This window comes from Lolium rigidum, chromosome 6, assembly GCF_022539505.1.
Source record: "Lolium rigidum isolate FL_2022 chromosome 6, APGP_CSIRO_Lrig_0.1, whole genome shotgun sequence".
Taxonomy (NCBI): domain Eukaryota; kingdom Viridiplantae; phylum Streptophyta; class Magnoliopsida; order Poales; family Poaceae; genus Lolium; species Lolium rigidum.
Window position 1 is genome coordinate 134,235,726 of NC_061513.1, and position 27,292 is coordinate 134,263,017.

Genomic DNA, 27,292 nt, shown 5'->3' on the forward strand with positions numbered 1-27,292 from the left:
AAAAAGATGACATCTATCGCAAACGACATGGATATCGCATAGGAAAGCGCGCTCGTCGAGTTCCTCCGTGAGCACTGGAAAATCTTCGCATGGTGTCCAGCTGACATGCCAGGAGTACCCAGGGAACTTGCCGAGCACCACCTAAACTTGGATCCACTAGCGAGACCAATCAAACAACCTTTGCGACGTTTTTCGGAACCAAACCGCAAAGCCATGCTGGTCGAAATTAATCGACTACAAGAAGCTGGTTTTATCAAAGAGATATTCACGAAGCCACATGGGTAGCAAATCTCGTGTCTGGTGCCGAAGAAAAACACTAAGGTCCTTCGCATGTGCGTCGACTTTACGTGTGTCAATAAACATTGTCCAAAGGATCACTTCCCCTCCCGAGGATCGATCAAATTATCGACTCCACGGCTGGATGTGAACGTCTTTCCTTCCTGGATGCATATTCTGGTTATAACCAGATCAGATTGAAAGAAGATGATGAAGTAAAGACCGCGTTTATTACACCTTACGGCGTGTTTTGCTACAGAACAATGCCCTTTGGTCTAAAAAATGCGGGAGCAACATATCAAAGGATGATGCAGAAGTGTTTGGCGACACAGATTGGGAAGAACGTGCAAGTATACATTGATGATGTCGTCATAACATCAAAAAAGGGGGCAACGCTGATCGAGGATCTCAAGGAAACCTTCGACAACCTTGATAAGTTCTGCCTCAAACTGAACCCGACGAAGTGTTCCTTCGGCGTTCCAGCAGGAGAACTTTTGGGGTTTCTAGTATCAGCAAGAGGGATTGAAGCAAATCCCGACAAAATACAGGCTATCGTAACAATGAGGAAGCCAACAAAGTTGAAGGAGATACAACAGCTAACGGGGCGAGTCGCAGCTTTGAGTAGATTCGTCGCTAGGTCTGGGAGAAAAGGCACTGCCGTTCTACGCTTTGATAAAACAAGGAGATAAATTTCAGTGGAACGAAGAAGCCGACAGAGCTTTCGAGGATTTGAAGCGCACAATTTCGACACCGCCAATTCTGGTGGCACCAAAAGAAAGGGAACCCCTCCTGCTATATATCGTAGCCACACCCCAAGTGGTGAGCACAGTGCTAGTTGTCGAAAGGGAAGAAGAAGGAAAACTCCACGGCGTGCAGAGGCCAGTATACTTCGTCAGCGAAGTTCTATCACCATCTAAACAAAGGTATCCGCAGTACCAAAAGATAGCATATGGAGTATTCACGACAAGCACGAAAATTGCGCCACTATTTTTCGGCACATCCGATCATAGTGGTCAATGAAGCTCCCTTGTCAAATATACTGAACAACCCAGAAGCTACGGGTCGTGTCTCCCTTTGGGGAATAGAACTTTCCCCTCGTGACATCACGTATGAAAAAAGAAAAGCAATAAAATCGCAAATACTGCCGGACTTCATCGCAGAGTGGATGGAGTTGCAAAATACAGGACCTCCAGATTTATCGAGAACTTGGACCATGAACTTCGACGGGTCCAAAAGACTGGAAGGAGCTGGCGCAGGAGTAGTACTCATATCACCTGAAGGCGACAAGTTGAAGTACATCCTCCGGATGACGTTCCCTAACGCATCTAACAATGAAGCGAGAATACGAGGCTCTCATACATGGAATGAAGATGGCGAAAGCACTGCGGAGCAACTCGACTAAAAATCTTTGGCGACTCACAGCTGGTGGCACAGCAAGTTATGAACCAATGTGATGCAGTCAATGATAGCATGATGGCATACAAGGAGGTATACAACGAACTCGAGAAGTTTTTCGATGGATGCGAAGTAAACCATATTAGCAGATTGAGCAACGACGAAGCCGATGTTCTTGCAAACATCGGGTCGCAAACATAGGGCAAACATCGGGTCGCAACTAAACCCTAGCCTACAATCCATAGGCATTGACAAGTTGATACCTTGTCAAAGGGTTTGTAACATCCCAAATTTCAAATAAAAGAGAGAAGAGGAATTTCAGAGATTCAAAATTTAGAACCAACAAAACTTTTAAATTGCATACAGTGCCCTGCATAGGACTTGTGCATTTTGAGTGATATGTCATGATGATTGTTTTATTGTTTATGTGATGAACTCTAAAACCCTAAAGTGATCAAGTGAAGATCACCAATCAAATAAATCAAAAAGAGAAAGAAATCGAATATGAATAAAACCCTAAAAACCCCTAACATATGGCCTATGCCATTTTTGCAAAATTTGACCCTAGACCCATTTGATCTTCACCATTACTTGCAATATGATACTAAAGAGTTATTACAACTTTGGTAATCAAAGAAACACCATTTAAACCAAATCCAAAAATCAAAATATGCTCACATAGAATAATGGTCATTTTTAACAATTACAATCTGGTCACCACTTTGAGCCTCTATATTTCAAGATTTCTAAACTAAACAAATCCCATTCTTTGCATGTCATCCAAGTACACCACAAGGTGAACAACTTCTGTAAAGATCATCATACCAAATTCATTTTGGATCAAAAGTTATGAGCAAGCAAAGAGGAGACTTTGAAACTTTGGCAAGATCATCACTTTGCAAAAATTGATCAAACCATGCCAAGTCTTGACCACCACTTGACCTAGCCATGATCCCTTGACCCTACCCTACCTAGCCCATGCAAGGAGACACCATGGACACGGCCAAAACATGGCTAGCCATGGCCATGCCGGCCACGTTCCCCATCGACGCTCACCCCTCTCTCCCTGCCACTCCAGCTCGAGCCACCTTGCCAAACGCGTCGCCCATGATCTCCTGTGATCGCTCGTACACGCCGTTGAACGAGAGGACGACGACACGACCCGGACGGAGCGCGCCCAGTACGCTCCAGGTACGCCGCCAACGGCATGGCGACGGCACCCGTGCACGGACGCGCGCGACACGGGCACGCGTCGTTCGCCGTACCTCGCCGTACCCCGACCACCTCCGCGCGCCCTGGTACCTGTCTCGCCACGTGTAGCTCGCCGGACACGCTGCCGTCACCACCTAGCACCTACGGTCGCCGGAGAGGACACGACCGCCCGCCACGGCCGCGACAGTACGCGCACGGCCCCGACCACCGTACGCCTCGCATTAACGCGCCGCGGACGCTAGGAGATTCACCGTACCATCATGATCGCCGCTGCGTCATCGCCTAGCTCCCTAGCTCGCCGGAGACGCCGCGCCCACGACGACCCGCTCCCTGCCCCGCAGCACCCTCTCCCTCCTATAAATAGAGGCCTTCCCAGAGCAACCCCAGCACACCACCATGACCACCATTCTCCACCGCTTCTCCTCGCACCGCTAGCCACCTCAATCGTCGCCGGAGCAAGCTCAATCGAGCGATCGGAGCCGCGGAAGCCCTGGTGCAATCGCCATCGATTGGAGCCTCCTCGAGCGACGCCGCGGCTACAGGCTGCATCGCCGTCGTCCACAACGTCATCACGCACACTGCCAACCCTAGCTGGAGCCACGGTGAGCTCTCCGACCCCCTACCGCCGCCGTGCCAGTGACACGATCTCGCCGGAGACGACGATGGCCCTGTGCCGTTCGATCTCGTTCTAATCCAACGCACCGCAATGCTCCATACCGTTTCGGGTTTAAAGAGCCGCTGACATGCGGGTCCCACGCTGTCAGGCGGCCCACTCGCACTGGATGCGTTGTTGGGCTGAGCAGGCCGTTAGTTTGAAAACCTGGCCCGTTAGCGTTTCCCGCCGGCCCTTTTATTCAAATCCAGTTTAAATAATTTCAACTCAAATTCAATACTGGCTCCAACTTTGAAAATCCATAGAATCTATTTGGCTTGGCCAAATTTAACAAATTTCATATTGCTCGAAAGCTATGGAAAAGATCTACAACTTGCCACTGGTCTCACTGTGAGATTTGTTGTAGAAATAAAGTGACAAAAAGATGAATCAGGGACTTTTGCACATTCAAATAAATATTAAAAATCAACTAAAAATGATATTTAGTTAATTCCAACCCCAATAGCTCACATTAAACTTACACTAATTGTTTCTGTAATAAAATGGTGTGGTCACTTTGTATGATCATGGCCTAGTTTAATTAATGGATAATATGGCTAGTTTACTTAGGTGATATTGTCCAAAACTAATATGGAAATCAAATGAAGTATTTTACTTCATTTAAATCTTGTCTCAAGTGAATTTATGAGTTTTGAACCCCTGGTCAAACACTCTTATGTGAAACATTTGGAGATTTAAATCATTTGTAGAATTATTAAATGGTATGAGGTGGTCTACCTCATTTAAATCATTTTCTCAAATAATGATAATGAATGGTTGACTTAGGTCAATATAAGTTCATGTATTATTGGTTGAGAAATTAAATCTTAAGAAGATTCAATGAGAGGAAATTATTTTCCTCAAGAACTAAATAGAAACTATTTAATTACATATGTAATGAGAGGAAATTATTTTTCTTCAATAAAGAAAAATAGTGCACCTAATTATGTTATGTGTGTGCTTAGCATAGATTGTGTGAAATAATGATGTGCTTAGTATAGCTCTTGAGCTTGTTTAGTGATTATACCTCGTATTCAAATTTAGACGCTAGCACCGGAGAATACCAGGAAGAGGAAGGATTCTACCAAGAGGAGGAAGAAGAGAACCTTGAGAACTACCAAGGCAAGCTAATACTCTTGCAAAGTGCAAAGCCCCTTTGGGGCAAGGCACCATGATTCATATCTTTCTTAACACAAGTCTATCCCAAGTTTTTACCATACAAGTTTTACTTGTTTATTTCAAAGAATTACCGGGATAAGTTAACTTGGTCTAAGTGAATAAGATTACTAGAGTAGCAAGCTAGCCAAGCAATATAGCACCCCTCATGATTAGTGCTAGTGCTAAAATACTAAAACTTGACTACTCTAGATGGGAACACATGACTGAATTGAATTTGAAACCTTGGAATGGTGAATCATTCCATTGAATGATTTGAAGTTGAATGTGAACAAGAGAAGATAATGATTTTTGATATAAACCTGATGTTGGTTTGCATGCGATACCTTTCCAATTTTTGAGTACCCCCACAATACCTGATTATGGGTAGGGCTTAACTGGAAATTTATACATCTTAGTATGGTTCCCTCTGGACACACATCATAGGGGTTATGCCGAGGCTGCCTCCGTTGTTGAGAAATGATGTGAATTGAGGTGAATTGTACGGCCAAGCCCTGTGCAGTTCCTAGGTTGACAGTTGGTCTTCACTGGGAGGCCAAGCTCATGGGGAGAGGTGCTCTTACTAGGGTTTGTAAGTGAAAGGTTATGGTTGATGATCCGTGTACTGTGTTACGATGATTCGGGGTAATCCCGACGGATGAAATCAAATGTTGTGGCACAAGTGTGCAACCTCTGCAGAGTGTAAATCTATTCGAATAGCCGTGTCCACGGTTACGGACGGTTGGAAAGGCCATACAGTTTCCGGTGTCAGATTTTGAAAATATTGGTGAAATGAATGGTGACTTGGTGACTTGTTGAATTACAACAAATGTTGTGGGAATGACACTAATGTTCCCACTTGAGTTAGTTAGTACATGAATAAGGCTTTGCTCAATTACTTGTGAAATAAATTTGGCTTTATGCAAATTAAACTAGAGCTTAGCACCCCTTACTAAAATTGTAGCACTTACATTAGTGTTAGTTTGCAAGTACTTAAAGTACTTACAGCTTTGTCCCTGGCTATTCAAATGGCCAGAATATGAAGATGAACAGAACTACCAAGGAGATGACCAGCAGGACGCCTACGACAACTAGGAGTTTTCTGACGTCAAGCGTTGGCCTGTGGACTAGAGAGTCCCTTTATCTTTACGCTTCCGCTATGAACTTGTGTTTGTTCGTTGATCGATAGATCAACTATTTGTGTAATATGGATCATGTGATTCCAGTTGTAAGACAATATGGTTTGTAATAAATGATGACTATTATATTTGACTATTATGCCTCGCAACAACATTAACCTGGGATTGCGATGAATGACATAATAGGCATCCGGACTTAAAAATCCGGGTGTTGACAATCATAGCACGGGTGGTCTCAAGAAGATGACGATGCTTTCGCTCGGCGACGCCATTTTGAGCATGCGCGCCGGGACAAGAAAACTGAGCGAGGGTGCCCTCCTCAGCAAGGACACCACGAAGGTGCTGGGAGATATACTCACCGCGAGAATCGGCATGGAACACGCGAATGGGTGAGGAATGCCGAGTGCGGACCATGGCCGCAAAACGCCGATAAATAGAGAGCACCTCACCGCGAGAGTGCATGAAAAACACCCAGGTGTACCGGGAAAAATCATCAATGAATAAGATATAGTATCGATGGCCCCCTTTCGAAGCGAAGGGAGCCGGACCCCAAACATCTGAATGGACTAAATCGAACGGTCGCTGAGAGACAGACACACTAGTAGGATAAGGAAGCTGAATCTGTTTGCCTAACCTACAGCCCCGGCAAGTGTAACGACCCATCTCCGAGACAGCACCCCGAAGGCCACGATGAACCAAAGACGACGAGCGAGAGTCACAAAGGTGACCAAGACGATGATGCCACTGCTGAAAAGAGCCGGTGACAGAGGCAACAACCGGAGGATAACTGGCAGATGGAGTGGCAGCGAAAGGAACACGAAGCCAGTCTAACTCCCAAACCCCCGGAGACTTACGGCTACGAGGGCCAGCTCCAACCAGGGCATGTGTGCGACGATCCTGAACCGCACAAGACTCAGCGTCAAGAATGACGCGACAACCAGAATCGGTGAGCTGACTAGCAGAGAAAAGGTTCATCTGAAGGCGAGGAACATGAGAAACATCAGGGACACAGAAAGAGGGAGTAGAAAGGGTGCCTCTACTAGAAACAGGAATAAAGGTACCATCAGCCGTGACAACACGGACAGGAGAAATAAGAGACCGAAGAGCGAGACAGAATAGAAGACTCGGAGGTCATATGAAAGGAAGCTCCGTAATCCGAGATACCACGGGGACGTACCGACCGTGTAGAAACCGGTGGTCGCGCAGTGCCGAAGAGCCGGCCACGGAACCGGCAGGCATCCGGCGAGGGAGAGTCCGTAGTAGCGAGCGGACCACGAAGACCCCCGAGAATGTCCCGATCGGAGAGTGCAACCGCAGAAGATCCCGAAGAGCCAGCCTGGCCGACGATCATGGAACCGCCGACGTAACCGGGATCCCGCGTCCAACAGGTGGAGGGAGTGTGGCCAACCTTGCCACAGTAGGTGCAATGAGGACGAGGGCGGAGACTCGGACCGCGAGGCTGCTGACGTAAACTGGAATCTTAAGCATCAAGCAGGCGGTGAAGCTGCGCTATCTCATGCGCAGAGAGGGACGCGACTGGAGAGGTCGACGTATAATCAGGTGCCGACGAGGAGCTATCACCCACACGTACAGAGGCCACCAAAGGGGGCGACGGAGAGCAACACGCCGATAAATACAGAGTCGGCAAAGCGCGGTCATAACCACGTGAAGAGGCCGCGAAAGTCGATGTAGAGCGGCAGGCCGACGTAGACGGAGTCGACGAAGGGTGGCCATAACCGCGGGAAGAGGCCGCAAAAGTCGATGTAGAGCGGCGGGCCGATGTAGACGAAGTCGGCGTAACGCGGGCAGAGCCGCATGAAGAGGCCGCAAAAGTCGGTGAAGCGCGGGCAGAGTCGCGTGAAGAGGCCGCAAACGGCGACGAAGAATGGCTAGCCGTCATACACGGAGGCAGCGGACAAATACCAAGTACGGAAGGGAGTCCCAAAGATAAGGCGGGATCAGCGGAAGAAGACATCGGGTAACAACAGCCGACGACAGAAAAAAAAATTTCTTCTTCTTCTTTTTTTCTTTTTTTTTCTCTTTTTTTTTGCTGGAAGTCAACTCACGGCCAAGGAGATCGAACCGATCTCAGCAGCCTGGCGCTCGGGCCGGAACGGGCCGGCGGCGCAGGAAGAGCAGAGCGGAAGAGGGCGCTGCAGCGGGAGCGGCCTGGCAGCAGTGCCCGTGGGCGGGCCAGGAGGAATTGGCGAGCGGGAGCAGGGAATCGATCAGGGCCAGAGGGAATCGATCGGGGGAATAGATCGGGGCCAGGGAATCGGCCAGCACGAGCGGGGGCAAGGAGATCGGAATCCGGCGGAAGCAGATCGGCCAGGGGGCTGCCGAGCGGGAGCAGAGCAGGCCAAGCTGGATGCGGCCACGCACGGGCGGAAGCAGATCTCCGGAATCCAGCGGCAAGGGGCCTGGCGTCCAGGCAGAGGACGGCAGCAGACGGGAGATTGGAGCAGGACGGGCGACGGACGACAGATTGGAACAAGCAACGTCGGCGGCCGGGGAACTAGAGGATCAATTTTGCTCTGATACCATGTTAGAGTAATATGCTTGTTGTATTACTAGGGGGCCAAAGGCCACAATATATAGTACATGTACGCAGTGCACATATGCAGAAAGTCCCCTAACATATGGGGAAACTACAATATACAGATATATACATCTAACAGTTTTCTCGCTGTTGGCTAGCTTAAACTAAGATCTGGTCCCAAGACAAACACTTGACATTTTAGCACTTTTTTTTTCGAGGATGTTTTAGCACTTGTTCGACCAGCCAAATTTGGACGTACTATGTTCATGCCATAGCTATGCTCGCGTCATGGCCCGGCACTATATCAGCGCAATCTCGCGACCAGGAACGGGCCAACGCATCGAGAGATGACGGCACCTGAAATTCGCGGTATTTTACACTGTCGGTGAAGGCTGAATTAAGTTCAGTTCGGATAACAGCTGCCACTTGTTCCATCGACCTGTCCATTTGTATTGTTTGGGGCGTTCCATTTTTAATCCAGTGATAAGCATCTGTCTTTTGTTTTCTTAAGATAGATGAGGATAGGTAAAAAGTATATATATAGAGAGAGAGCTTCAAGTGTTTGGAAATGGCTAGTTTGTTATGTCCTGATGTGACCATCTGTATGCATGACAGTGACCTAGCCATTTTGTTAACCAACAGTTGGATGGTCCAGCATGAGATCACTTATATAAAACCTTTCGAACGGATCACGAAACACGAGTCAATTAGGGGTACGTGTTGTCCACCAGATGATACCTTAAGCTAGGCCAGTGTACTCAGCAATCAACTTGGCGATCCAACTAGGTTATCTTCCTTAGATCATAATAAGTGTAAGTGATTAAGACCACCCACAAGTATTGTAATAGAAAATCAAGCTAAGTCTATTCACAACCAGTTGTTAGATTCACTTTCATTTTCTCCTACTGGCTGGATGAGCACCTGATATATTTTCCGCACTTTTGTCGGTCTGAGGCATGGGCGGAGACACTTAAGGATATGATGTCTAGAGGTGCATGTAGATTGCTAGACCGGATGAAACTCGGTCATATGCATCCATATTTCTGGCCGTGCGGCTTCAGGAGGAAGTGACGTGAAGCTTCGCTATCTATCGCCATCATGGAACATGTCGATTTTCGAATTCCATAGAGAAGACAGTGGAGGAGAATGTTATGGCGACTCAGGGCTGAGGTCTACTAATGGCGAACCGAGTCTTTGTGGCGAAGATGACTTTGCTTCGTGTTTCTTGACTTGCAGCAGCGACACCGGCAAGCGGGAGCGGCACACGATGAGTACACTTTCAGGGTAAAATCTAATGTCTGATGTTAATTGGTTGTGCCTAAATGGCCTTGAAGGCATTGTTTTGAGATGACGAACTTGCTCCAGGATGAAAATTCAAGGACTAGTCTTAATTGGTTGTGTCTGCCAATGGGTTTGTTGAAGATATTGCTTTGAGAGCGCAGATTTTGGGTGCTATCAAGGTAGTGGTTTGTATTGCAGCTACAATATTTTAATCACCGTAGCGAGATCTTTTATATTTTTTTTTGTAGAGTTGTGTGCATATGTAATGTCTTTAGTACATCTCGTTGTTATAGAGGATGGGTGTTTAATTATCTTCGCGATATTAATATATTTTCTTTAATGAATTTTTTTTCTTGGTAAGAATTGCCCAAAACTTTGAGTTATCAAATCATGTACAGCCAAATCCTGCCTTCGCCGCTGGTATGAATAAGCTAAGAACATCCACACATTCGCTGTCAAATATCAAGTGGCTGATTATTTATCGTGGATCACGGACTAGTCAATAAAATGTAACAGACAAATAAATAAAATGTACGAATAGGGTGAGAGGCGTATGCATGCTGTGCTAAACTCAGGTAAAGCTAGCAAGAGAACAAAAGATCTTTTCCAAAAAAAAAAAACATATGATCTCATCACAAACCAATCCTTAACACTAGAAACGGCTGTCAAGTCGCACATTGGCAAGTATGATACTGCTGCATTTCTTTTTTCTCTGTCATAGCCACTGGTACTCTCGAAGTATATTTTATAGAACCACCCCACTCACTCTTTATTCATTCAAAAAGTTCAAAAAAAATGAGAATCGTAAAAATCATGGGTATCAGACCACTGGAAGTGGATCCCGGATCTGATGTCAACTCCATTAGGCCTAGGCCATCTGAAGTTCAGTAGAGCCCAGCCGATAAATTTAGGCCGAGGCCTTTTATCGCTCAACAGCCCCATGGGACAAGGCAGATCAGCCCATTCATTGGAAATGGCTAAGCTGGCGGCCTGTCGCCGCAAAACAACCAGAAACCCTAGCCTTCTTTCAACTCCAACGTGCATAAATATAAGATATGTTTTAGATATTTTTAAAGTAGTCTAGATACAAATCAAAGTGAGTGAACCTACACATAAAAATAAACTAGATACAAACTAAAGTGAATAAATCAAACAATATACTTCAAACGGAGGGAGTAGGTTTTGTGGTGTTGCTTGTTCATGGTGTCTTGTGTTTGGAGACAAGACCTTCAGTGCGGAACTTCTAGGTTTTGTGATGTTAGCTATGTGTGCCCATGGTGCGTTGAATTGACGCTGGCGATGAAGTTGCACGGAATAGGTCGCACAGATGTGCCACCTGGTGTTTCGCCCTTGGGTTATAACCTCTAGATCCAGTAGGCTGCCGACGCTTCGATCTATCATGTTGGTGCTAAGTATCATATCAAATTTAGTTCGGTCAACAGTTATGTCATTTTATTATTTCCTTTTCAAACTTGTTGACAATGCTTTTATTTCAAGATGAATGAACCCACGCACTGAACGGTGTTGAGTTACATGTGCATATGGAACACATCTAATCGAAACTGTGTCAACTAATTTGAAACAAAAAATAGTTACTACCTCCGTCTCAATGAATATGACATGTGCATTTCAAGACGAACTTTGAACGAAAAATTGAGCAACAAAATCTTAATTATATTGTAAATAATTAGTATTGAAAAACACTTCCCAAATGTGCTAATTTTATCCCAATAATTTTTATATATTTAGAGTAATTTTTAGTTAAGAAAGAAACGGAAAATAAGGATGTTTTATTCATTGGAATGGATGGAGTACTTATGCTTCCTCATTCTACCCTATAAATATGGCAACCAAGCAAATTTGATAGTCATTTTGTGTGGAGTATATGTCTTCATCTATTTTAGGCTTTTACTTATAGCAGACGCCTCATGTGACTTTGCAAACTTTGGTTAGTGTAGATTGTGCAGATTTAGTAATCTATGACCACTTCACCGGAAGCTTAGAGAGAAGTTAAGTGGCAACAAATTATACTAGTAGTAACAATTTTCGAAATGTCATGGGGCCATTTGTGACACAAAGCTTGGTGCCTCTCCATGGAGAGGATGATTCCTGGAGTGAGGCCACGCGGATCACGAAGGACGCCTCCCCGACGTTCACGTCCGTCACGTCGTCTTGTTCACCGCCTTCCCCCATGGGCTCACGGTGTGTGCTCGACTTGTCCCTCGGCTCACCCTACCTGGTGCTGACATCTTTGCAGAGTTTGAGACCGTGTCATAGGGAATTCTAGTGCACGTGAGCCCGCCTCTACCGCCGTTCATGTTCACTCTGGCACCGAGAAAGACAAAATGTGTGAATGCTTGCATCTCCTCGCCGTAGTGGCCATATGTCGCAGCAGCAGCGGAAGAAGAAGCTGCCCTTTCTTAAGTCCAAGGGTGGCCCGAAGAAAAATAAGAAGCCTGATGGCTAGTGCAGCTCGGACTTGCTGGGTTCTTGCGGGTGTTGCTTCCCCGCCGTAGTAGTTGTTTTGTAGTTTTAGCTCTGGTTTTGGCGTTGAGCCGTTTTAAACAGTATGGTTGCCCCTAAACTCTTGTGTTTTTGGGTGTCTGCTCTCGTAGCTTGTATCGATTTTCGCCAGGTTTTCCATAATTAAACTTGGCAACTATCTTCTTAATCAATGGAAAGGCAAATCTTTTGCCTAACGTTTCAAAAAAAAAACATTTTTTTAACAGTTAAATGCGACTTTGGCATTACTCTGTGTTTTTCTCGGATTGTTCAATTAGTGAATAAAAGTTAGATGTAAAAAAATGATTAAGTTGACCACCAAATTCTTTCACTATTACAGTAATAAAGAAAAAACGAAGTGAGCATAGTCGCGGTCAAAGCAAAGCCCAGTCATTCAGTGCACGTGGCGGGGTGGTCAAACCCTGGAACAAAGGGCAAGCCCTCTTCCTGCTCCAAGCCGGCGTCTCGACAAGGAGCACGACGCCAACTTCCCTCGTTCTTTGCTCCCGGAATCTCTAGGTATTCGAGTGTAGCGCCCACTGCCCACAGCACCTGTCGGCCAAGCACCACATGGCGGCGATCTCCCAGCTGCAGCGGGTCGCGGGGCCGCGCCGCGCCTGGGCGCCGCCGCCGGGGACAGGGAGGCGCGGGTCGGTCACCGTCGCCGCGGCCAGGGCGCCGCTGCGGAGGCTGGAGGGCGCGAGCGAGGAGCTCAGGGCCGCCGCCGCGCAGAGCCTCGACTGGGCGCCGGCGCGCCGGCGCGTGCGCGACGTCTTCGCGCCCGTGCTCCCCACCCTCGACCACTGCCTGTTCAAGGTTCCCTCTATGCTCTTGCCCTCTTCCCATTCGCTTGGGACGTCTGGCTTTGATCCTGTTGCTAGCTCACCATGCGCTTGCTTCAGTTTACAAGATCCAAATGGTCAAACTCAAAAGTAGCGCCAGTTTAGAAGTAGACAAACATTCCTATGTTTCAAGTTAAGTCTTCCAGAGTCCAGACTATAACTCAAATCAAATATACCATTTCTGGTCTGAAATTAATTGTGATTTCGGGGTGTGTGTGTGTAATTTGTATGGTTGCACTGCGTGTGCGCCACTCATGTCCGGGTTAGCATAGTCCTACGATTCAATGAAAATAGAAATGGGCTGCACTACGCTTCAATGCACATACCACATAGTATGTATGTAGTTGCTCTGTTCCTTGAGCTGTTTAAAAGTGGGCAATCTCGTTCCGAAGGTGACCCGTTCTTCTGTAGTGTATGCCAACAAAGGGTACTTACTCTATAGTTCATCGGTAGTCCTGGGATTATCTCTGAATATTTCCTCTATATAATGTCCAATCGGTACGCAATGTGAGTTCGCCCTACTTTAATTTCACTAACCTTTTGTCTCGTACTCTTCATTCTGTAGATGGCTCCCAAGGGAATCAAGATGGAGGAGGTAAGCACGTGACAGAGATTCTGAATAGACCTTCCCTTCTATTTGGTTCAACTAGTTCCCTAGCAGAAATGCAATGTATTTGGGACACAGACATCTTTTTTCTGTCGTAAAGTTGGTATGATGGCATCCGTCAAAAGAAAGCTACCTTAAGCTGGTTATATCAAGAACACGCTCGTGGTGTATTGAGGAAACTAAGAAGTTTACAGGGGCCGGCATAATATGTTACTTGCAGTTAGCCTCAAAATGAAACTAACATTAGCAAGCATTTTTTATATATCTTGATGAACTGTTCTGTAGTTGATTTTCCTTTGTGTGACAACTGATATTACTTGTGTCTGTAGAATTTGGAGATCAATTCAAAGGGGGTTGAAATATTCTGGAAGAGTTGGCTGCCTAGGGAGGGCACTGCCACCAAGGCAGCGCTTTTCTTCTGCCATGGGTATGGGGATACCTGCACTTTCTTTTTTGAAGGTGATTACTTCTTTTATTATGTTCTGCTTAGAGTTTTCTTTCCCTCGCCTGCTTCTTTATGTATATCTTACTAGCTTGGAAATATCAGGGATCGCCAAGAGAATTGCCGCCGCTGGATATGCAGTATATGCTATGGATTATCCTTGTTTTGGATTATCGTATGGTCTTCATGGCTACATTGCAAGCTTCGACGGAATGGTGGACCATGTCATTGAGCAATATGCAAGAATAAGAGGTTTGTGATGCTCAGTAGACTAACAGTAGGTCTGTAGTGCAATAATATATTCTTTGCATCATACTGCAACTTCTTCTAATGTTTAGGCAGGGCGGACGTGCGTGAGCTGCCACATTTTCTCTTGGGGCAGTCAATGGGAGGTGCTGTTGCTCTGAAAGTACACTTGAAGCAGCCAAAAGAATGGGATGGAGTGCTTCTTGTTGCACCTATGTGCAAGGTTAGTAATAGAACTATAGATGAAACTCGTCAAATTTGGTGTCCCATTCCATTCTCTTGTTTTAGAGCTAAGCTGCATATTTTTTTAGTTATGTGACTTGTGCTTTTGTTACCCACAAAAAAAGTTATGTAGATTTTCGCCTTTAACAGCCTGTAATTGAAGGGATCCATGATAAAGAACAAGACTGCCCATCAACTATATCGCCAAATATTGTGTTGATTTGGCACTCCATGCTACTAAGTTAACGTGAAATTCAAACTTGAAATATAAAGTAATTTCTTGCAAGATATCCATTTTTGCTCCGATTATGAAAACTATTTTTGCGCGTGTTTAAGCCAATGGCTATACGTAAAATTTCCTTGTCTTCATTATTGGATGCATTAAACATGTTTATTATAAGGCCCTGACTTCTATTTGGCAAGATTTCAGAAGATGTAACACCACCGGTGCCAGTGTTGAAGGCACTGAGCATGTTATCATGCCTTCTTCCAGAAGCTAAGCTATTTCCGCAAAAAGACATTGGAGATTTGGGATTTAGAGATCCGGTCAAAAGAAAATTAGTAAGCCCCTTGGACCAATTTCTTGCTATTTTTCTTCAGCTTAGTTTGTTTCTCTGTAATGTAATATCTAGCATATAGCACATTACCAGTTTTTTGTACTACATTCATTGGTTTCTTTGTGCTGAAATTCTTAGCGAAATACTGAAACACTATGGAACCTCTCTGTTTTTTTGCTTTTCAGTGTGAGTACAATGCGATTTCATATAATGACCAGATGAGATTAAGGACAGCAGTTGAACTTTTGAAAGCTACAAAGGACATTGAATCACAGTTGGAAAAAGTCAGTATCACTTGCACCTATTTCTCCCCTACATGATTTACTTCTTAATGTTGTTTAAAGCCTAACCTGGATCTAGAAGCAACCATTGCCATTTCTTCTTATTCAAGTGCGTAGAAATATAAAACACTCCATACATGTTAATTCTGACTCCATACATGTTTTCACAGATTTGCTCTCCGTTGCTGATTCTTCATGGAGCAGCAGACCAGGTAACCGACCCTCACGTTAGCGAGTTCTTGTACGAGAAGTCCAGTACGCAAGACAAGACCCTCAAGCTCTATGAAGGTGCCTACCACTCTATCCTAGAGGGAGAACCCGATGATCGTATTTCAACCGCCATCAACGACATCATTTCCTGGCTGGATTCACACTGTTGAGTACGGTTGTACATGGTCTTATTCATTGGCACAATTCTAGTCCCCTTAATACTGGATGGATAACTGGTGATCCCACTATATTGTGCTTTCTTTATAAAGCAAGGCAAGTGATTGCCTTTTCTCTAAAAAAAATATTGGATGGGTCAAATAATAAAACTGAGTATCGAGGCCTTCAGCCTGGGGCGAGCATGAAAGTCACTGCTGCCATAGTTTCAGAAACATGTTGTAGAGTACAGGGATTGTTTATCTCGTTTTCTGGGACTCCACCTTCATGCTTACGTTAATTTGTTAGCCGTCAACAACTTGATTCCGTCAGCAGCAGGCTATGTCACTATTATCATTTTGTTCTTTGATGTATTTGTTGTTATCTTTTCAAAACTGTTTTCTCATTTTAGCGTGCTCAGACTTCAGAGCACAAAGCGAAGAAAACTGAGCCTGCGGCATGGGTTCTGCGTTCCTACAGCGAGTTAACGGTGATTCATTCGGAGTTAATATAGGCCAAGTCCGTTTTCTTGACCACAAATTAGCAAGAAATGTTTTACCAGTCTGGCTGACCAAACAACTGCTATCATTTTTAAAAAAAATTCTTTCAGAAACTTAACATGCCGTTTTAGTCATCCTCCCCAAAGAAATATACTACGTGTACCATAGTGACGGATCCAAGATTTTCATCAAATCTAGATACACTATAACCCTGGTCAAATTTTCATCAAATTTTGATCAAAACAAGCCGCGCCGTTGGCTGGAAGCAAGCACGTGCCGGGGCTTAGGAGTATTTGGGTCCACCGTGGCTACCAATTTTTTTTTCGATAAAGGGAATATATTAATATCAATAAGATACCAATTACACCCAGCCTCTGCAACAACGCACCACCCTAATGGCACTACGGATGCACACAGCCAAAAAAAGGAAAAGAAAACTAAGAAACAAAAGTCCCGCTACAGTATCTCGGGCCTAACAACAGCAATACATCCACCGCCAAGACAACACCTGAATTACAGACTCTACAAAAAACGACGCCTCCAAGAAGGGAACAGTGCTCAAACACCGTCGTCGCCCGATCAAAGATCTTAGGTTTTCACCCTGAAGATAGTCCCCGCTCTCAAAACAATGCCTCCACCAAGGCCATTGCCAGACACAACCAGTTAAGGCCAGACCTTGGGTTTTCACCCTGAAAGATAGGACTCTGCACTTCACCTGTGTTGTCGCCCCCACTTTCATACCGCTTCCGTGAAGCCCGAAACACCAAGCAAGTCTCTCAACAGCACGAAGACTTGAACCTCCCTTAGCTAGTCCTCCCCTCTGTCCTTCATGAAATTCTCTTATTCCGACTTTCATCATGGATCCATAGTCACTTGATGTCAACACATAAAAAGAGCTTCGCGCCGCTCCCTCCAGAACCAATCGGTCGGAATAAAAGCATGGGTGCGCACGACCGAATACCTCCGATCCAGCAAACTCAAGGGAAAGCACTGTTACATTCGCCGGCGGAGCCTTCCGGAACTCAACCCCCCGGCCAGATCACGAGTCCAGGCCTCCGGTAGGTCCTCCTCTTCACGCAAGAGAGGCCCTAGGACCGCCGCCTTTATACAGGTCGGACCCCCACGTCGGCGACCATCCCGGGCTGGCCAAACCAACCCTCCACCGGCGACACCGTCGCCGGCTTCCATGCCCCTCCATCTCGCCGCCAGATCGCGGTGATAGATCAAAAGATCCACCACCACCAACCGCAGGCCGACCCTCTCCGGCGTAGAAGAGAGTCACCTCCTCCGTCGAACCCAAGGCTGCTGCCCCGGGCGCCCTCGTGACGCGGAAGAAGCCCGAGATCGCCTCCACGCACCGACGAGAGGCGGGGGGAGGGCATAGCACAGACCGAGGGCCTGGTCTCCGCCCACCACCAGCCCCTACCGGTGTGCCGTGGGTGGAAGCCTACGGGAGGGGAGGGGGAAGACCGCAGCGCAAGAGCCGCCGCCGCCCATCACCATCCGCGCCGGGCGCCGCCCATCACCATCCGCGCCGGCCGCCGCCGCGTGCGTTGAGGAGGGGAGAGCCCGCCCGCCGTCCCCCACGTTGGCGAGGAGAGGCCCCCGCCGCCGCCACGCCCCGAGGGTCTTTGCCCCGGCGGCGCTACCGGCGGCGGCGGTTAGGGTTGGGGAGGGGTCGGGAGAGGAGGGGCTGGGGAGGAGTCGGGAGTCACTGTGGCTACCAATATAGTTTTGATTGATTACACAATGAATCACGGGCCTATAATCTGGACCCACGAATACAACGTTATAAATATGGGTCCGTCAAGAGCCGCCGGTTCATGTTGCGCAGCCAGAACAAGAGCCACGGTTCATGTTGCCAACAATAATAATTTTGATCGTGCCAAAGTTTTATGTGATCCTGCTTTTAGGAAACAAGTTATTGAATATGCTCGAGAAGTTCAAGATAAAGTTGGGCATAAATATTGAAGGGTCCAACGCAGTTAATATTGAAATTTCATCGTACACATTCAAGTGCATTTTCTCAATCATGGTACTCAAGATATAATTGGATAGAACATAGTGAGTCTAGGGATGCAGCTTATTGTTTCTTTTATTTTCTATTTAAGCAATCTGGAAAGGCTGAACACTTTGGCTTTGAAGTCTCCACTAAGACTGGTTTTAGTGATTGGATATAGAGCCTTACCTAAGCATGTTGTTGGTTTGGATAGTGGGCACAATAATTGTGTTAGACATTGTGATGATTTCAAAAGTCAAAGACAGAGAGTGGCAAATAAGTTGGCTCATGCAATTGAGGAATCAAAATAAGTTGTTTTGTTATTGTTGGTGCCAACGACATCTATTGATAGAGCTTTCTCGGTAATAAAAATTATCAAGTCTAAATTGCGCAACAAGATAAATGATGATTGGTTCAATTAATTGATGATGTTTTACACCGAGAGGGAGATATTCAAATCACTTGACGATGTCGTTATTACACGCCGGTTTCATGCCTTCGAGAGTCATAAAGGGATTTTACCATGGTGCCATTAGTGTTTAAATCGTATGTGCCATGTCTTCTAATGTGAATAAGTCTTTATAGCTTTATGAATTAGTAATTTTTACTCTGATTTTCTAATTGTGCAGGTTCCATTTTTGGTGTTTGAACGAGCATTTGGATATCTAGAATCTTGTTTGTGACTCGTATACTATCCAGTGAGCAATTACTTATCATATTTCATTTCAATTTTTGTGCTTTCGAACTAGTATGAATCTACGCTTATCAATTTAGTATTTTGATTATATATATATCTAAATATGTCATTACAATGCACCTTTTTTGGCGCTTAGCTTATGGTTGGCCCCGGCTCCTATTCTTTTCTGGCTCCGCCACTGCTTTGTTGCAAGAAAGATATTTCATGTTGGGTGCTGTATATAGGGTGGCGTCCCATTAGTTTAGATTTTCTGTGTAACCCCAACACAAGGTACTGAATGATACACACAAACATTGAGAAGGGAAAAAGTTAAACTATATCTTAGTTGCAACTAACAAGGAATTTCGCACGAACCCACTTGTAATTGGAAAAAAAAACTCGGTTTCAACACCGCTTACAAATGAGAAAATACCACTTGCAACCCTAATTATAACAAAAAAAAATCTCAGTTGCGATCCCACTTGCAACTGAATAATCTCAGTTGCGACCCGACTTGCAACTGAAGTATCTCAGTTGCCGCCCCACTTTCAACTGAAGAATCTCAGTTGCCACCCGACTTCTAACTGAAATATATCGGTTGTGACCTCACTTGTAACGGAAATATCTCAGTTGCGACCCGACTTGCAACTGAAATATCTCAGTTGCGACCCCACTTGTAACTGAAATATCTCATTTGTGACCCCACTTGCAACTGCAAAATCTTAGTTGCGACCATACTTGCAACTGAAATATCTCAGTTGCGACCATACTTGCAATTGTGCAATATCTCAGTTGCAACCGCACTTGCAAGTGGAAAATCTCAGTTGCAAGCCCAATTACAACTGAAAAAGTAATTTGAGCCCATTTGCAACTGAAAAAACTAAGTTATCATTTCATTTGCAATTGTTAGAATTTTGATTTTTTATATATTTAAAATTTTAAAAAATATATAGAAAAAGGTGAGTTGCAACCCGCCCTCTCTGCTAGTCCTGTTTCTCCAACTGCCGCTCTCTCTTCCTCCATGTAGAAACTATAACCTCGACAGTAACAAAAAATGAGGCGAAAGAGACTAGCATCTCGAGTATGAAGACTAGCAACAGCCAAGATGAAAAAAAAAACACAACACCTAGTATGTAAAACAACGACCCAGAAAAAAAAAACTGCACATTGCGCACAACAAACACAAATCTTGGCGCTGGATTAATCAGACGCTTGGTCAGTTGGCTGGGCGTCACGTTAAGAAAAAAAGAAAAAAGAAAAATGCAACTTGCACCACGTATTCTATCTACACTACTATATTTATCACAAAAAAAAAAAAAGAATACTAGCTCGTGTGGCCATTTTTTTAAGAATCAGATCCTTCTTTATTCATCTATAATAAAACTTGATACAAGAGAATAGGATCCGGGAAATTCCCAAACCAGACAAGCCGGCCTAGTTGTAAACTAACATAGCTCCTAGCAAGATTGTTATGCCTTCGTGGATAACTCTAGTTTCAGTGATGTGACTACGTCGCTCCTTAACCTCCTTGTGCTCTAGTTTCAGTGATGTGACTACGTCGCTCCTTAACCTCCTTGTGCAGTTGTGCGTATGAAGAGGAGTTACCTTAGTTGATTTCTCGTGAGACAACTAAGCTGTTTGTGGACAGAGAGAGAAATAGAGACTAATAGAAGCGAAAAGTGTTTTTGGCTCACGAGCACCAGTGCTTCTGCTGTTTAATTTTTTTTCGAAAATCATACATATTTATTTCAAAAAAAATCTAAAAATAAATCTGGACATGATAAATAACGTAACCTACAAGCGTGTAAAATTTTAATATGAAATTTTTATGTTGTGGACTACACAAAAAAGATAAAATCTGTTGAAACTTGAAGATTTGAAATATACATACTCAGATCCACATATTTGTTATTTTTGTGTAGCCCATAATTTTTTGTTTTTGAAATTGAAATTTTTTTCGTTTATGGGAAAATTTATTGGCTGCACCATAATTTTTCTAATTTTTTAAAATACATAAATGTGATTTTTATTTTAAAAAAACAGGAGCACTGGTGTGCAGGAGCACCAAATCTCTGTCCCTAATAGAAGCCCATAGGACACAGATCGAACACTGAACGAAAAAGGCCCAGGACAAATAACTACAGCTCACATCTACCAGAACAGTCACACGCACAATGTCCGCACGAGGGACAAAACAGCCGGACGGTCATAACACGAATCTTAGAAGGAAAAGAAGAATCAACGATGCTGGACTTAGCTGAGAACTAAACTAGTAATTCCCTATAAATATTAATCTATTTCTTCGATTAACTTCCCTTTGAGCTCTTAGAGACCTCTTGCTCGAGACAGCTCTTAGAGACCTCTTGCTCGAGACAACACGTTCCTCCTTTACGGTCTCCTCTGCACTCGGTTTAGGCGGGTTTTCTTTTTTGCATGGGTATGGTATGTCGTCATAGAAATGCCATATATAAACCAGTCTTATGCTAATTAAGTATTATGGAAAAAGGTTTCGATGGAACATGATCTCTGATTCTCGCTTACATGAGCACAAAATCCAAGCAAGTGACATGGTTCTCCCGTGCGCCTGTTCTCCTGGCAGATGCTTCGGTAGATGGTTATGCTCATCTTTTATCCGATAAAGGGAATGTACCAATATCACCGAGATACTAACTAGCAATAAAATGTTCAAAAAATATTAAGAATACACACAACAGTAAAATAAAAGGAAAATGAAGAAAAAGAAAGAGCAATGATGTGCTAGTAGCGCTCGATCGCTTTTCTCACTAAGGAACTTTTTCAAACATAAGGCTCAAAGAGGGCGGCTTTAAATTAATAAAGCTCAAAACTGACACTAGTACATCAACATTTACAAGGATATGCTAGGTTACGAGCTCACAATTACAACAAAGGAGGACAATAGAAGATACAAAAAAGGAAGAAAGCTACGCTAACTAGGAACTAGGGGTGTGTTTGGATTGCTACCAAATTATACCCTACCAACTTTTTGGTCATGACCAAAAGATTGGTTGTTGTTTGGATAGTTGCCAATTTTTTGGCTTATCAATGCTTCACTACTAACTCTAGTTTAATTTTTTAGCCAATGTTGACCAACTTGTGAGCAAGGAATAGCTCAACTAAAATATTGGCTAGCCAAAATTTTAGTGGGGCAATCTTGGGCACAAACCAAACACACCCTAGGTAAAGATCTTGAATCCAACAATGAAGGCGAAGACTCCTGTTGAGAGGGCGCGGCGCTGAAACTGACCAAACCAACATACCTCCCAAGCAGAAACAGAGCACACCCATGATTAAATGAGCTTGGTTGATTTCAAGATTCGAGATTTTGAAGGAGGAGAGCTTGAATGCGACGTCTCCAAGAAAGAAAACGGTGCCTAAGGGCATCGATGTCGCCTGGACACACTGAGCCTGGGCTTGTCTACATATGTTTCCAAGTAACACCCACTGCCAACATACAGAGAGCAAGGAGGCGATGCGCTATGCACGAACGTTGCTAGCTTGCCCCATGAAGTCGTTAGGCCCGGCCGGCGACGATCGGGAACATTACGCGCGTTTTGCAAGTGTCTGAAGACGTCCAACTGTCCAAGTCTGTTACCTATGTTGCAGTTACGAGCATAGAACGCGAGCGCGTCCGTACGTGCGGCGAAGGCGAGCCCTGAATTCCGAACGATGTGACCGGAGCATGGTGGCACCGGTAGTGGTCCGTGAAACCGACCGACCCTTTTAACATGGACAGCGCTAGTAATCCTCTGGAGGCCACAACCAACCGAACCTCCGGCTTCGCTGCATGACACGTGTCCAATTTTAGCCAAAATTCAGACTTTGCTTCGTCGCAGTAAAAAAATACCCGTTTTTGCTTCATTGAAGCAGAAAACGGTTCGCCTAGAAAAAAAAATGAAAAGACTCATCAGAAGGTAGAAATTCAGGCATTACTTCGTTGTAGCAAAAAAAAACCCGCTTTTGCTTCATTGAAGCAAAAAACGGTTCACTTAGAAATAAAAAGAAAAAATTGTTGGAGGCAGATCTCGTCGGAGACATCGCCGGAGCTTTGGTAGCAACAATTTTATACTAAAGTAGCAAACCAGCAAAACATTTGAAGCAATAAGTTTATACTATCGTAGCATCGTCCACTACTCGCCGGAGACCTGATGGAGACCTCGCAGCACAATTTTATACTAAAGTAGCAACAACGCAGACCAATTGTAGCTAAGAAGATATACTATTGTAGCATCACAATTTTTTTACGAGATCTCCGATGAGGTCCTCGCAGCAACGGCAGCAGCACAAACCTATTCCATGGTTGCCCAATAACATTGCTGTGCAACATCGACGACGACACCCGTTCGTAGCTCCAATATCTATTATAACATTGAGCATCCAACGGCTAGCTTTGTAGCTCTATCCAAAAGCCATTGCAGCTCCACCCGGTGGCCTTTGTAGCGAAATTATCGGCGATTTTTTATACTTGCGTTTCATAGCACCAATAACATCGACGCAGCTCCACCGGAAGCATTTGCAGCTCCGCGCGGAGGCCTATGTAGCAACGATGTCAACCGTTTGTAGCAACATGACTCTGCAGCTCCACCAATATGGCTGGTAGCACCGCCGGACATGGCCGGTGGCACCACCATAGCCCACAAAGCAGCAACGACAAACACCATATGAATCTTCGCCGCACACCGGTCATGTCATCAGCACCTGAGCCTCGCAGCACCGTCGTGCACATGATCCTCTTGCAGCAACACCACCGTGAGGAACGGCCATGGCGCTCCATGATCCTCTTGCAGCAACACCACCGTGAGGAACGGCCATGGCGCTCCGTAGGGACGGCCGGCGACGAGGTCGTTTCGGTTGCAGGAGTTGATGAGGAGGACTTCGGGCCTCCACCGCAGCCACCATCTCCGTCGACGGCGGGATTCGTGGGAGCCAGGCGCCGCCTCGATCTCCGGCGACAGCGGAGCGTCGCGGCCGCTGCGCCCTTCCCAGGCGGCGCACTACTTGGTGGTGGCCGGCCATGCGACCACACGAAGCGGCGGCGCGGGCTGTGCCTCGACGGCGCACGGCGTCCATCGAGCCTCAGCGTTGGGCGGAGCTTGGTTGAATGGGCGGCGGCGTTATGGAGGCAGAGGAGCTGCACGGAGCGAGCTGTGAGGCGGAAGGGAAAGAGTATGCAGCTCCGTTGGCGAGGCTTTGCAGCTCCAGCTCCTGCCATTTGCAGCTCCAGCTCCTGCCATTTGCAGCTCCGACGGTCAGACTTTGTAGCACCCGCGGTGGGGATTTGTAGCTCCGCTCCCGCCATTTGCAGCTCCACCCAGCTCCGCCGACGGGGATTGCAGCTCCACTCCATAGCAAATGCAGCTCCAACGACAACCGCTTGTAGCACTTCTGCATAGTATATGCAGCTCCGCCGCCACCGTAGTGTTACCTCCCCTTGCAGTAGCTACAATCGTCGTCCGAAGTAGCACCTGCCTTCTGTAGCAGCACCGGCAGCCTGGCCGTGTAGCACCGCTGTGTACCACCGGAATGGCGCTCACAAAAACAGCGACACCATCGCAGCACCCTTTCTTCTCCGGCGACGACGGGTGCTGCGGGAGCTAAAGGCAGCTGGAATCGACCTGCAAGGCTTGCTGGCACGACTCCGTCAGCTAATCTCGGAGCCATCCCCGCGAGCTCCGCCTCACCGGCTTGGTGGCGCGACTAAATCAAGTCGCCGCGGAGCCATCCCGGTGTGAAGCCGTAGCCTGACGATCTCTGACTCACCGGAACAGAGGATATATGCAGGAGATGCGAGCGGCGGTGTGGGAGCGGAGCAAATGATTTGCATCGGCCAGAGGCCATGGAGTTGGGGCCAGCTGCGCTCGCTCTACCATCGCCGCGCTCGCAGCCGCCATAAACACCGGCCCCGGCTCCTCCAGCGAGCAGCCCAGGCCGCGTCCTCACCGGCCAGGTCGCGTCGCTAGTCCTTCTCCGGCTCCCGGCGCCCCGAGCCCATCGGCAGGGCAGTTGATTTGGGAGCAATCATGGAAGGGACGGGGAAAAGTGCAAGCGGATAAGGTACTGGTGGGAAGGAACGGGGAAAAACGGTGCGGTGCGAGTGATCGAGTTGGTGAGACCCAGGAAAAGAATATCGTGTCGTGGGATGGAACGATCTGAAGTTCTGAACGCATCGTGTGGCCACGCACCGGAGGCTGGGCGCGATGGAGCCTCCGGAGGAAATAGACCGTTTTCCTTTTAACATTCACTAGGAAGTGTCCGTCAGATGATACCATTAACTGCCAGAGATGCGTCATAGTACTGTTAAGTAGTGGCAACGGAAAGGTGCACTACATACAGTCAAGAGTTGGTCTATCCTTCGGCCTATCCACAAACGTAGATATAACACAAAAATCAAAACCAATCTATCTTTGAACTGCATAACCTGAAATAGATATCATTCATAAAGTTAGCTAAGCCTGAACCACACATTCGGTGGTAGGTAACCAAACAATGTGAACTCACTGCATAGTAGGATATTACAACACTTTTAGTCATGGATGGTAAAACAATATAAACTCACTACATATTACAGTTGTAGACAAAATGTATGATAATTCGTTACAAACAACTTTGTATGATAATTCGTTACAAACAACTTCAGTGTAGAGCACAGATTATAAGATACCTACCAAGATAAACCACAGCTAAGTCCACATACAACTATCCTTATTACAACAAAAAAAACTCCAGTATAGGCTACCGATGCCCGGCAGAGTATAACAATGGTATGCTCACATGAAGCTCTATAAAGAGCAAATGCATAAAAGGCTTTTGCACGCCATCCCCATGGAGTGTCATTGGATTTTTCTTGGACGGAATAATGTGTGTCAGCATTGTAACCCATCCAACAGCATCTAATGAGGGGTTGAATTAGTGTTAAATCCGGAATCTAAAAACCGAGATGAATGAAAAGGAACAGTGGCTAATGTCTAGCATACATAGTTTAAACAATTGTTCATTGAATACCTGACAGAAGGGTAATGTCGCCTATGCATGTATGCAGTGCATCGAAAGGCTGCACATCATATGCAAACAATGGAAAGTTTTCAGGCTTCAGAATGACTTCGTGAATTTTTGTCAGCTAGGTTATTTTAATCCAGTAAGGGTGGTGGTCTGTTGCCTCGTATTTTTTCCGTACATATTATAGAATTATAGATTGAGCTTTTTTCCTTCACATGTTCCCTAAACTGGTCTATCCGGTTGGCTAGAATGTATCTTTCCATTGTGTTCCCCTGATATAAAAGAAAGGAAGAGCAACGAATTTATTTTATACAAAGAATAATTGAAAGAATCTATATTGTTTAAGGGAAAACTTCAGTGGTATGTAGTCCAGTAAGTCGAATTTCATGCTGACCTAACAATAGTGAGTAAGTTCTCTTTCTACAAAGCAGCATGAGTACGAAATGTGTTATATCTGAAAGAATAATCCGTGGAAGAAATGTGAATAAATGTAGAGCAATATCTTTTTTTCTTACCATCAGCTGGCCGGTGCTGGTAGTGCAACTCTGCATCTATTTAGTCCTTGCCTGATTGTTCTTGAAGTAAGCAAGCTTATCATAAGACCAATGATGTTTGTATCTTCAGCTTATTAATTTTGATTCTCTGAAACCAAGAATGCAGACGACACATAAATCCAGGTAAAAGGCATCCATGCTACTTGGATTTGGATTCTATGAAATTGCACTGCATACATGAAACGTGTGATCTGTGTAATTCCATAGTTGATTTGACACTGAACATACTTCAAATAGTGAGGAAGCTGGCCAATCAAGTATTTGTCTGCAACTACTGGATATGTTACTAAAGCTGCAAAATTCATACGTTTCTTTATGTACTGTGCTACTATATACCAATGGCATGAAGGAATGAAACAAACATTGATGGAAGCTGTAAATTTGGAACTTGTATGGGTGGTGAAAGTAGTCAAAATAGCGTGTCTGAGTTATGAACGCAAAAATAAATCATAATAAAGGTGGCGGGGTATTGTTGGTTCTATATATTTTGAAGAACAATATGAACGCAAAAATAAATCATAATAAAGGTGGTGGGGTATTGTTGGTTCTATATATTTTCAAAGATACAATTCAGAGATTTCTTATGCTCTAATATGTACAGGAGTAGTACTAATACTTCCCTCTACTCTAAAATAAGTGCATCATTATACCTGCTTAACATCGAAGGTGCAAGGGATCCTGAAAAGCAGGCATCATACTGATGCAGAATACATTCTTGATGATAAAAACAACATGTGCAGATAGTTCTCTTCCCTTTCCAAATGTGCTTTTCCTCTTAATTCTTTCTGAACCCAGAGTAACCAAAAGTATATGCTGAAAAGTAAGCCACAAAAGTGTC

General features: G+C 45.3%; 1 protein-coding gene and 1 long non-coding RNA gene across 3 annotated transcripts; one reads left to right on the plus strand and one right to left on the minus strand.

Moving 5' to 3' along the window:
• Positions 1-12,721: 12,721 nt before the first annotated feature.
• LOC124663312 (caffeoylshikimate esterase-like) lies at positions 12,722-15,903 on the plus strand. The gene is made up of 8 exons (XM_047201036.1): positions 12,722-12,967; positions 13,559-13,588; positions 13,930-14,059; positions 14,148-14,294; positions 14,381-14,511; positions 14,934-15,071; positions 15,253-15,351; positions 15,519-15,903. The coding sequence occupies exons 1-8, from the start codon at positions 12,722-12,724 to the stop codon at positions 15,726-15,728; spliced, it is 1,131 nt and encodes a 376-aa protein (XP_047056992.1). The 3' UTR covers positions 15,729-15,903.
• A 9,535-nt stretch (positions 15,904-25,438) lies between these two features.
• LOC124667783 lies at positions 25,439-27,292 on the minus strand. 2 transcript variants are annotated; one of them, XR_006991403.1, is made up of 4 exons: positions 26,632-27,292; positions 26,416-26,542; positions 25,907-25,955; positions 25,439-25,794 (listed from the first exon to the last, which is right to left on the minus strand). It is a non-coding gene; the product is annotated as an uncharacterized LOC124667783 (long non-coding RNA). The 2 variants fall into 2 exon arrangements; XR_006991402.1 differs by having other exon boundaries at positions 25,907-26,172.

Coding starts and splice junctions, on each gene's coding strand:
- LOC124663312 (XM_047201036.1), top strand. CDS start 12,722: ATGGCGGCGATCTCCCAGCTGCAGCGGGTCGCGGGGCCGCGCCGCGCC. Junction 14,295..14,380: donor GCAATATGCAAGAATAAGAG/GTTTGTGATGCT, acceptor TCTAATGTTTAG/GCAGGGCGGACGTGCGTGAG. Junction 15,352..15,518: donor TTGAATCACAGTTGGAAAAA/GTCAGTATCACT, acceptor ATGTTTTCACAG/ATTTGCTCTCCGTTGCTGAT.